At 53.2% G+C, this 12,170-nt stretch overlaps 1 protein-coding gene across 1 annotated transcript; it reads right to left on the reverse strand.

Moving 5' to 3' along the window:
• Window positions 1-1,165: 1,165 nt before the first annotated feature.
• HMOX1 (heme oxygenase 1) lies at window positions 1,166-10,115 on the reverse strand. The gene is made up of 5 exons (XM_047786430.1): window positions 9,963-10,115; window positions 8,515-8,635; window positions 4,950-5,441; window positions 2,570-2,669; window positions 1,166-1,908 (listed from the first exon to the last, which is right to left on the reverse strand). The coding sequence occupies exons 1-5, from the start codon at window positions 9,983-9,985 to the stop codon at window positions 1,778-1,780; spliced, it is 867 nt and encodes a 288-aa protein (XP_047642386.1). The 5' UTR covers window positions 9,986-10,115; the 3' UTR covers window positions 1,166-1,777.
• Window positions 10,116-12,170: the final 2,055 nt, after the last annotated feature.

Consider the following 12,170-nt stretch of genomic DNA (forward strand, 5'->3'; position numbering starts at 1 on the left):
TTTCTCTCTCTCCCCTCCCTCCCTTCCTTCCTTTCTTTGTCACTACAAACAATGAGATCGGTCCCCTTGTCACAGAACACTGGAAATGGGGCCCAGGGTGAATGCCTATGCTTGTATAATGCCTCTATAATCTCACAAACAGTGGTTCCTCTGGGATCTCCCAGGAAGCTTTGCATAAACAGCGATTCCAGAGTCCCACCCAAGTTTCCAGAATTAGAACTTCTCAGGGTGGGGCCCAGGGTACCCGGCTATCCGGATGCCACCATCCAGATGGGTGTTCCCATGCCACCGACCTCTCAGCTGTGGGAGGCAGGTGTATTGTTATTTTGCCAGTGAACTAAAGGACACTTGAAGGGACTTGACCAAGGTTCCAGACTTAAGTGACAAGGCCAGGACTAGTGACAGTGGTCTCCTGGCTCCCAGTCCTCATGAACTAGTCCTGGAAGGAAACGCCTAGTCCCCTCTCTGCTCTCCCAAACACACCTTCACCAAGGGCCTTTCACGCCCCCAAATCGGGAGGCTGCATTTTTTCCCATTTCAGTGGCTTTCAGGAGATTGCAGTGGGAAAGCTCTGGGTTTGGAGCTGGCCAGACCTGGTTTAAATCCTTCCTGAGCCTCAGAGAGCTGTAACATTCTTCACAGCTCTTCTCCCAAGGATCAAATGAGATGACAACGGTGGGGTGACTAGCACAGCACTTAGCAAGAATCACAGAACACGGATCTCCCCGGTTTCATGATAGGAGTTAGTGGTGTGCCTGTTACACGCATCTCCTTTGCTTCTTAGACAGGCAGGTGAGCTGAGTCTCACCAAGGTGACAGAACTGAGCTCCAGAAAGGCTACTTACTAACCTCAAAGGCAGGGCTACAAAGTGAAGAAGCAGGCATCTGAACCAGGGATCTTAGCTCAGTCTCTAAGAGTCACTTGGACAGGACACAAATTTTATTCCGAAATCTGCTCATCTCAGCCTAACAGGGAATCCCATCCTCAGTAAAGCCGAGTCTCATCACAAAGACCTGCCCTCCACATCCTCGGAATAGAGCAAGACACCCCAAACCAGCTCCTGTCACCCCCTTCACCCCTCCTCCCCACTGGGCTTTCAAAAAATGAGTAAGGACAAGGTCAGCTCCCCAAGGGAAACAGAACCCAAGAAAAAACACTTCGAGGTACTATCAGGCCGTGTACTTTATTACTTCACATAAAAGTTAGTGACCAAGGCCACAGTGCTGTTAAAACAGCTCCCTCCCCACCCCTCACCCCACCTTGCTATAAAAACAGAACACAACAAAATACCACAGTTCAGGCTGAGCCGGGAACGAAGAGTGGCTCCAACAAAAACAAGACAGAAACACGAGACACAACATCTTTGCACAGTTCTATAAAAATTGCCACGGCCCACAGGAAGGCAGTCAAGGCACGTCAAAAGGGAGACCGCGGACCCGCGGTGTTTGGAGGCTCAGAAACAGCTGCGGCTTCTGGCTGGCTCCATCCTCTGGGCTCTGCTGCAGGAACGGGACGGGGAGGGTGCGAGGGGGCCATGCTGGACCCCTTGTCCCTCTCTGAAGTTCAGGGCACTGGCTGCATGTGCTCTTGGTTGGGAAAGATGCCACAGACTCCTTTTTTCCAGCGAGAGGGAGGGACGCAGGGAGAGGGCGGGGGCCCTCAGAGCCTCCCCCGACCCCCACATGCCCAACAAGGAAGCCAGTCAAGAGACCGTCCCTCTCCAGGCAGAGTTCACGGCCCCCAGGAGCCAGCACGGTTGCATTCACAGGGTTGCATTCACATGGCATAAAGCCCCATGGCGACCGTTGCCACCAGAAAGCTGAGTGTCAGGACCCATCGGATGAGCGGCACCTGGGAGAGGACGCTGAGCTGCGGCTTCCCCCTGGGGGTTGTCACGGGAGTGGAGTCTGAAAGAGAAAAGGGGACACTGTCAACACTGGGAGGCCAGAGGTCACAGAAAAATAAAGCAGAGGGGCCGCAGCAGTGTCTGCGACAGTCCCAGCTCCATGCCGATGAGCAGCCCTCTAGCCAATGCTTGGATACCTCCAAAGACAGCGAGCTTACTACTGCTCCAAGCTGTCCATTCTTCCATTTTCAGACACACTGTGAGGAAGTACCCTCCAGGGGTGCCCAGGGGAGCCACGCTTTGAAAACTGGTGTGTACAGCCAGTCCCCTCACCCCCACCAGGAGCCAATCCCATCAGGACCGGCCACATTTCAACACTCCTGGGCTCAGTCTTGCCAGCAGAGGGGTCCACGTGGTGTTGGCACACCTGAGAAAGCCGCAGGGTGGGTGTGCAAGGGTGGGACCAGGAACAAAGGCCTAGGGTGGCTGCTAAGCAGGTGTCTGAGCTTCACTCCTCCACTTCCCTGATTCTAGAGTCGGGGAGATGGAGGCTTGCCCAAAGTCATCCCCTGAAGGCTGGCCCCAGGCCCTCTGCCTACCCCCAAACAACTGCTCATTTAACACACGGGAACAGAAGAGTCCAGAGATGCTAGAGCCAGCCAACTGGGCCATGTGCCCTCCCACAGAGCCCGGGGGAAACAGCACCCCCTGGAGGCCCTCACCTTGCACCCGGCTGCCGGCCCTCTTGCGGACGTCGGATGCCTGCGGGGGTCTCTGGTCCTTAGTGTCCTGGGTCAGCAGCTCCTGCACCTCCTCAAACAGCTGCAAGACAAAAGCGGTATGTCCCCGTGAGAGGCGGTGCCAGGCTGGCTGAAGGTAGGCTTAAGGCTGGGTGATAAAACATTAGAACAAAAAAAATCGTAGAGGAACTACTGACATCCGTGTGCCTGTCACCAGATGGCACAAGTCCATCTGACTCGCCTGCCTGCTCCTCCCCAGATGCTCCCCAATAAGAGCCGTCCTGGGTCCCCCTGGCAAGTGCTGTTTCACGAGTGGTCCCCTAGTGTATACACTCTGCAGCCCCCCGTCCTCACTCACCTCTCTTGGTGAGATTTGCCCTTGGTGAGTGTGTGATGGTATGTTCGTTAGCCAGCCTTTACAGATGAGGAAGCTGCAGCTCCCAGAGATGAAGCCCCAGGGCCCAGGCTAACCCAGAGGTCGGGGGGCGAGAGCCAGCCTCCAAAGGGGCACAGGCTCCGAGCCTCCCACTCTTCCTCCAACACCTCTCTGACAGTCACAGATTTTTCTGGAGGACCAGATTTCGTGGGTGATTTTTTTTTTTTTTTAGGGGAATGCAAGGGAAGGGCACTGCTCCATTAACAAGTGCTCCGACCTCCTACACGGTTGGTGGGAGTATAAACGGGCTACAACCACTGCGGGAACCGTATGGAGGTACCTGAGAGAACTGAATATAGAACTACCATATGATCCAGCAATCCCACTCCTGGGCATGTAACCAGACAAAACGTTCATTGAAAAAGATAGGGCACAGGGAACTATACCCAGACACTTGTGGGTATAGTGGAGGATAACGTGGGGAAAAAAAAAAAAAAAAGAATGTATAGATACATATACAGCTGGGTCACTTTGCTTGCATAGCCGAAATGGACTGACTATTGTAAACCAACTATGGTTTTTAAAATGTTTTAAATAATTTAAAAAAAAGAAAAAAGAAGAAGATACAGGCACCCCTATGTTCACTGCAGCACTCTTCCCAATAGCCAAGACATGGAAACAACCTACATGTCCATTGACAGATGAATGGATGAAGAAGATGCGGAACAGAGATACAGTGGAATACTACTCAGCCATAAAAAAGAACAAAATAATGCCATTTCCAGCAGCATGGAAGGAACTAGAGATTATCATACTAAGTAAGGCAGAAAGAGAAAGATAAATACCGTATGATATCACTTATACCTGGAATCTAAAATATGGCATAAATACCCATATGATATCACTTATATCTGGAATCTAAAATATGGCATAAATACCATATGATATCACTTATACCTGGAATCTAAAATATGGCATAAATGCACCTATCTATAGAAAAGAAACAGATTCATGGACATGGAGAACAGAACTGTGGCTGCCAAGAGGGAGGGGGAGGGACTGGGATGGACTGGGAGTTTGGGGTTAGTAGATGCAAACTGTAGCATTTGGAGTGGATAAACCATGAGATTCTGCCTTATAGCACAGGCAACTGTGTCTAATCACTCGTGCTGGAACATGATGAAAGATAACATGAGAAAAAAAAATGTATATATGTATGTGTAACTGGGCCACTTTACTGTACAGCAGAAATTGACAGAACACTGTAAATCAACTATAATTTAAAAAAAAACTAAAATTAAAAAAAAAAAAAGAGTCCTGACCAGTCTCTTCTGAGGCCCCAGGCTGGGCATAAGGAGGCTGTCCTCACAGGGCCTCCAGGTAGAGGAGGGGGGAGATGGGGTTCTACAACTTTTGGGTTAGAAGGAACCTCACCGCCACTGGGAACCCTCCCGCCCCTGACCCTGTCCAGGAAGTCATCCTTCAAGGCAGGGCCTTGCTCGAAGCCCACAGCCCCCGGGATCTGGGGTGCTCGTAGAAAGATGCCTCCTGCCGCTGGCTGGGCTGAGAGGCCCAGAGGCCACCTCTGCGGCACCTGTGACCTCGGCTGTGCCAACCTGGCTGCGCACAAGCGCTCAGACAACTTGTATGCTGTCACAGAGTTCTGCAACGGTGACACGCACGCCCCGTAGGAACAGTAGCTCATGTTAGAGGGGCTGACCCTGGGCCAGGCCCTGCCATGGGGACTCTGTTATTTCAAACTCTCTTAACCCTCATGACAACCCCGAGGTAGGAAGCATTCCATCCCCATTTTGCACATGGGGAAACTGAAGCAAAGGGCGATTAGGGGATCTGCCCACGATCACCCAGCCGGTAAGTGGCAGAACCACAGCACAGACCCCTAAGCCCTTACCCGTGACCCTCGGTCCCCTCCCCTGCTCTACGAGGAATATTCCTGGAGCAGCGGCTGGGCGTCCAGACCCTCACCTGAATGTTGAGCAGGAAGGCGGTCTTGGCTTCCTCGAGGACCCTCTGCTTGACCTCGGGGGTCATCTCCAGAGTGTTCATTCGGGAGCGGTACAGCTGCTTGAACTTGGTGGCGTTGGCGACATTGGGGAAAGTGAAGAAGGCCAGGCCCTCCCCGGAGCTGGGCAGGTCCAGGGCCTTCTGAGCGATCTTCTTGAGGACCTGGCCCCCAGACAGGTCACCCATGTAGCGGGTGTAGGCATGGGCCACCAGCAGCTCGGGCTCGAAGCGCCCCACCTGCTGCAGTCGCCGCACGTAGCGCTTGGTGGCCTGCGTGTAGGGGATGGCCTCCTGCCAGCGGGGCCCATACCAGAAGGCCATGTCCTGCTCCAGGGCGGCCCGGCGGTGCAGCTCTTCCGGGAAGTAGAGGGGCGTGTAGACCGGGTTCTCCTTGTTGTGCTCAATCTCCTCCTCCAGGGCATCGTAGATGTGGTACAAGGACGCCATCACCAGCTGCAACCAGAGTGAGCAGGTCGGTATGAGAAGATGTGGGACAGAGACACAGTGGAATACTACGCAGCCTTAAAAAAAGAACAAAAAAGGCGTTCCTGTCGTGGCTCAGTGGAAATGAATCTGACTGATATCCATGAAGATGCAGGTTCAATCCCTGGCCTCTCTCAGTGGGTTAAGGATCCAGCATTGCCGTGAGCTGTGGGGTAGGTCACAGAGGCAACTTGGATTTGGCATGGCTGTGGCGTAGGCCAAGGGCTGCAGTTCTGATTCACCCCCCTAGCCTGGGAACCTCCATATGCTGTGGGTACGGCCCTCGAAAGACACACACACACACACACACACAAATAAAAAAAGAAAAAGAACAAAATAATGCCATTTGCAGCATGATGGACGGAACTGGAGATTCCCATCCTAAGTGAGGTTAAGTCAGAAAAAAAAAGACAAGTACCATACGATACCACTTCTATCTGCACTCTAAAATCTGGCACCAATGAACCTATCTTCAGAACAGAAACAGACTCACAGACAGAGAGAACAGACTTGGGGTGGCCAAGGGGGAGGTAGGGCTGGAGTGGGATGGACAGGGAGTTTGGGGTTAGTGGATGCAAACGATCACATTTAGAAGGGATAAGCAATGAGGTCCTACTGTGCGGCACAGGGAACTATATCTGCTCACTGTGACAGAACATGATTAAAGATAAGAAGAAAAGAATGTATGCGTATATATACATACACATACATATATATACCCACATATATGTATGTTTAACTGGGTCACTTTGCTGTACAGCAGAAATTGACAGAACATTGTAAGTCAACTATAATAAAAAATTTTTTTAAAGAGAATGCACCCCCCCCACCCCCAACATCCAGGGAGCTCTCGCTGGGCCTCAGTGGGTTAACAATCTGATTGCAGTGGCTCAGGTCGCTGCAGAGGTACGGGTTCAATCCCTGGCCTGGCAAAGTTCCTTAAAGGATCCAGCGTTGCTGCAACTGCGGCTTGGATTCAGTCTCTGGCCCGGAAGGTTCCATAGGCTGCAGGTGCAGCCATTATTTAAAAAAAAAAAAAAAAAAAAAAACCCTCATTCAGCCCCCTCTGCACTACTGCCTTTAGAGAGACCCTCCTCACCTCCCCAGGCTGGGCTCCCACCTCCTACTTGCCCCTCCAAACCTCCCCCCATGGCAGCCAGAGGGAGGGTCACAGGAGAAAAATCCCATGATGTACTTTCTGAGCCTGAAACTGTCGTTATCACCCTGGACACAAGGCCATGCAGCCTCACTTAATCCCTGGGAAAGGCCCACAAAGGAATCACTATCCCCCTTGTACAGAAAATGAAAGTGAGGCTCAGAGAGGGTACGAGCCATGGAGGTCACACAGCTGGTAAGAAATGAAAGGGGAGCCGAGCCCAGGAGCAAGGCAGAAACCCAATGAAAGGAGATGCCAGGCATCCCCAGCCTCTGACCTCTGGGTGGCCGTCTGCAGGGGGCGATCCTCCTTCCCAGAGGCCCCCACTGAACCCCACCACCTCGGAAGGTGGGCAGGGGGGCAGGCCCAGGGCCCTTTGGCTTAGGGAACTCCCGTTACACATTAATTCTGCAGTTCGAAGGAGAACAAAGTTTAGATGTTCTGGCTGAGGTTTCCAGGTGATTTCTGGGCCATAAACCGTCATCGCAGCCCCATTTATCACCGGGGTGGACCGCCAGGCAGCCTGGGCTTTCGACCGTGACCGACCTGGTTCTGACTCGGCTCAGCCAGGCCTCAGCTCTGTGACCGTAGGCAAGCCACGGGCCCTCTCTGGGCCACGTGCGGTCTGAGTGGGCCATGTGAGGTCTCAAACCTCGCGTCCCCGCCCTGCAAAGACGGGTCAGCTGACCACATGCTTCAATGGGGCTGGTGTGCGCGTCGAGCAGGGCCACAGGCAAAGCGCTGGGTGCAGCCAGGCACAGAGCACTCATATCAGAGGCTGAGATGTCATGCGTGCTGCCTCCATCAGCAGAGTCTGAGCAAGCCCTGTGTCCTCTCATGGATCTTTGTGCTGACTTTGAACTCAGGGGCTGAGAAGTGAGAGTCAAAGTCTATGGCGGCTGGAGATGGGGCACTCCAGCAGCCAATGCCCCACTCCCACTGCCCTCAGCCACACCGCTGCAACTGGGAAGCTTTAGGTGAGGGTGGGGAGGGGAATGGGGAAGCAAGGACTAGACCCAGCACCCACCGAACATAGCCCGGGGCCCCAACTCCCTAAAATGGCACATTCGATCTCCCTTCAACATGAGGGGCCTCTCATGTTGGAAGTGTGGGGAAGGGTCCACTGAGCCAAAGGCGGGGGTGTCAGGCGTGGTGGACTACCACTCCTCACCCCCACCGTCCAACCGGAACAAGCCTTTTCTCACGCCCTGCACCTGCCTGGTTCTTGGTCATGTGCGTTTCTTCCATTTGCATGAATTTCACAACTGTGCTGAGAAATTGCAAAATCAGTGCCTCCCATAGAGTGGACACTTAAGAAAACCCTGCAGGTGGCAAATCTCATTTCACGAATCAGGACAAGGTACCTTCAAGCGGTCACACGAGGTGCCCACAGTCTTACTCTTAGGAAATGGATGAACCCATACGCGCCATTTGCCTTCAGAGGCAGAGAATTAGGTCAGAAGCACAAGCTCTGCCTTGGTTTGTGTTTGGCCTTCCTCATTTACTTACTGGCTGTGTGACCTTCTGTTAGTTACTTAACTTCTCTGAGCCTTTCCTTCCTCATCTTCCCTACCAAGGTTGAGGCACAGATTAGAAACCAAGTGTGTAAAATGCCACGTACGGACTGGGTGGTCAGTTAATGGCACTACTGCCCCAGGCCCTCCAGAACACCCCATAGACGGCTGTGAATTTGCTGTGTTACCTTGGGTAAGTCACCTTCCCTCTCTGTGCCTCAATGGCATGATCTGTAAAATGATGCCCTCAAATATGCTCATCTGGCCCCTCAGCATCCCTGGTTCCCCTCCCCACTTAAACCACTAGCCTTAGCCTCACACCCACATCCATCATACTACCCTCCGTCATGGCTGGAACCACCACGACACATACCTTAAAGCCTTCTCGGGTGACCTCGCCCTTCTGAAAGTTCTTCATGAACTCGGCATTCTCAGCCTGGACGTGCACCTCCTTGGTGGCCTCCTTCAGGGCCTCTGACAAATCCTGGGGCATGCTGTAGAGGGGAGGAGGGCAGTGAGCAAGAGAGTGGCTATGAGCAGGGTTCTTCCCAACGCTGGTGCTTCTGAGGGTACTGTCCACAGCCCTTCAAGAGATTTCGGCTTGCATCAGGCTCCTCTGCTGAAATCCAGACTCCCACCTAATACACAGCTTCCTTCAACTGCCTTAAGTTGCAAGCCCATCCGCACTTGTCAGTCATTAAAATACTATGTAATTTCCCCCAAACCAAGAGAGAAATCCTGGGGAGTTCCCTGGTGGCTCAGCAGGTTAAGGATCCAGGGTTGTCACTGCTGTGACTCAGGTTGCTGCTGTTGTGCGGGTTAGATTCCTGGCCCTGGAACTTTAACATGCCACAGGCGGGGCAAGGAAAAACAAAACAAAACAAAAAAAACCCCAACAAAACTAGGAAAATCCTGGTACCAGTTATTCACAGTGGAGGAGAGAAGGAGGCAGCACAGCCCAGGAAGCAGCAGCAGGGGGCAGGGTGAACACTCATATTCAACACTGTAATTGCTTTGATTGGCACTTAGACCCATGATTTAATTCTCTACCTGTGTTGAAGTTTCAGGTATAAATCTCATGATCCTTTTTAAAGTTAGGCTCATCACAAGTGTTTGAGTTTAAAAGCCTAAATAAAGCTAGCTTTACTCAAAAAAAAAAAAAAAGCCCTTTCTGGGAGTATTTCTGCCATTTGTCCCTATCCACCTCCCACAGAAATGTCATTTCTCCTTTCCCTCCAGCAGCACCCCTTCCAGGAACCCCATCCCCTGCTCTACTGTGATCAAATTCTTGGAAAAAGGGAAGGAGCCAGACTTGGCATTAGACAGACCAGGGTGCAAATCCCAGTTAGCCAGAAAACGGTGGCCTTCCTGCCTCCCTCAACTGTGTGTGCCATCCTCATCAGCAAATGGGGACCCGAACTCCGATAGGCATTCAGGCATTCAGCAGCTAGCGAGAGAGGTGGATGTGGCCAGGAGGCGGCCCTAGTATAGTAGAAAGACCAGGCTCTCTCACCCAGGCTCAGGCAGCCCCAGGATCCCGGATTACGCCCACGGCCACCTCCAAACACACTCACACGTCCAAAGCCCCAAACTAAGCTGGATCGCATAGTAACATTCCCGCCGGGTCGCCCATCCTGAGCCAGGGCGCCAGGCTGTAAAGTCGCCTTTCATCCCTCCAACCACCCCACGGGGCAAGATCGGAACCCAGCGCCTCCGCACGCTAAAGCCCAAGTGACTGGCCGCTCAGCGAGGTCGCTTCCTGCTTCCCGGCTCAGCCTCGGGAGCTCGGCGGCGGGAGGGCAGCGGCTGCCCCGCGCTTGCCTGTTGGGCTGTGAGTGCTCCATGCTGCGGCGGCGCGGCGCTCGGGGAGGGCTCCGGGGCTGGCTGCTCCGACAGCTCACGACGGGGTCGAGGAGGCGGGAGGGCGACGGTGCCGAGCGCTGGCCGCGCGGTCCATTTATCCCCGGGGCGGGTCACGTGGCCGCCGCCCGACAGCTGATCTCCCACTTTGTGGCCCGACGTTGCAACACCCACGGCGGCCCGCGCCCCACCCGCCCCTGGCCTGCGGGGGTGGAGGAGGAGCGGTCATATGACCCTTGGAAAACAGAGCTGTTTAAAACAGGACATTAAAAACAAAACAAAAGATACTTTAGGAATCTGAGCAGTAGTGTGATTTTGTCCCTCCCAGAGCCTCCCACCCAGCGATGGGACTTGAGCACCCCCACGGATCTGAATGGTGCCACAGATCTGGGAGGCAGCGCTTCTCTGAGCGGGAGGCTGGGGCGACCTCAGGGACTTCTGCACCCCAAACCCTGCCTGCAGTCGTCTCCCCCGTTCTGGGATCCTCCTTCCTGGACCCTCAGCTGGCAGCCCCTGCGCTCGCACTATCTTTAAATGTCCTTTTAGGGTTTCTTTTTTTCTTTTTACTTGAGCACCTACTATGTGCTAGAGACTGTACTGCGTTCAAGGTCCATCCCAACAACTATGCTGTGGGGTAGAGCAGTACCACTTTACAGGCAGGGAAACTGAGGTTCTGGGGAGAGTGCAGGGGCTTGCCCAAGGTCACACATAAAGCAGGACATCGGGACCTGACACCCAGGGGAAGTCCAGGTCCCTGCCTGCCTCCTCCAGGCCCTCTTGTCCCCAGCTGGACAGAGATGCTGGTTATCCAAGATGACTCCCTGGCTTACCTGCATAGGACGTTCTTCCGGAGCTCATTAGATCTGATACAGCTCATCCTTGGTGCCTGCTCTGGGCCTGAGCACAGCTGGCCCTCTGATCAACTATCGAATTAATTCTGCATGAGACTGATCACTCAGGACTAGGAGAAAGCAGGTTACTACTAGGGGAGCCTAAATGACAAAACAAACAGGCCGGATTTTTTTTTTTTTTGTCTTTTTTTGTCTTTTTAGAGCCGCACCCCTGGCATATGGAAGGTCCCAGGCTGGGGACTGAATAGGAGCTGCCGCTGCTGGCCTACACCACAGCCACAGCAACTCAGGGTCTGAGCCACATCTTTGACCTACACCACAGTTCATGGCAATGCTGGATCCTTAATCCACTGAGCGAGGCCAGGGATGGAACCTGTGTCCTCAGGGATACTAGTCGGGTTTGTTAACTGCCGAGCCATGATGGCAACTCCCAGACTGGATGATTCTTTTTTTTTTTTCATCTTTTTGCCATTTTCTTGGGCCACACCTGCGGCACATGGAGGTTCCCAGGCTAGGGGTCGAATTGGAGCTGCAGCCACCGGCCTACGCCAGAGCCACAGCAACGCAGGATCCGAGCCATGTCTGCGACCTACACCACAGCTCACGGCAATGCCGGATCCTTAACCCACTGAGCAAGGGCAGGGACTGAACCTGCAACTTCATGGTTCCTAGTCGGATTTGTTAACCACTGAGCCGCGATGGGAACTCCCAGACTGGATGATTCTTAAAGCCCCTTTCCAATGCTGAAATTCTGGATTCTCGATTAATCAAAAAAGGTGACTTTGGCTCACGATAAGGCTGTTGTTTGGAACCAAGGTATCGAGTGCCCACTTCTGAAGGAATGTGCACTCAGGCTTGAGGACGGCCCGTCAGGCATGGAGTCCCCACTGGGGACCGCAATGGCTGAGACAACCCCTCCCAGCCGCACACATATAGGGGTCTCTGATCCTTGGAGACAGTCTGGGAACACCAGGCAGCTCCAGGCCGTCGGCATGTCCATCCAGCCCAAGGTCGGAGCCCGTGATCCATCCTCTTCCAGGATCACTTACCCGAGTCTCACCAAATCCATCCAGAGACTTGGGGGTTGCTGAGCATCCTTAGAAGGACTTTAGAAGGACGAGGCCAAGGAGTTTAGCTCTCGGTGTAAAACTTATATCCCCCTTCTGCTTCCGTGAACAATGATAATTCTAATAGCTCCTATTCACTGAGCACTTGCTGTGGGCCAGACCCTATCCTGTATTACAGGTATGTTATATGTGTTAACTCATGTGGTCCTCATAATACCTCCTTAAGGGTGGTACTGTCATCGGTCCCATGT

Source organism: Phacochoerus africanus, chromosome 7, assembly GCF_016906955.1.
Source record: "Phacochoerus africanus isolate WHEZ1 chromosome 7, ROS_Pafr_v1, whole genome shotgun sequence".
NCBI classification, from domain to species: domain Eukaryota; kingdom Metazoa; phylum Chordata; class Mammalia; order Artiodactyla; family Suidae; genus Phacochoerus; species Phacochoerus africanus.

Bases quoted from the DNA above. Each gene is read 5' to 3' on its own strand.
- HMOX1 (XM_047786430.1), bottom strand. From the start codon at position 9,985: ATGGAGCACTCACAGCCCAACAG. The intron at 2,670-4,949 runs GTGAGGGTCTGG...TTTGTCTTGCAG, and splicing joins CCTTCCTGCTCAACATTCAG to CTGTTTGAGGAGGTGCAGGA. The intron at 1,909-2,569 runs GTGAGGGCCTCC...TTTCTCTTTCAG, and splicing joins GGCCGGCAGCCGGGTGCAAG to ACTCCACTCCCGTGACAACC.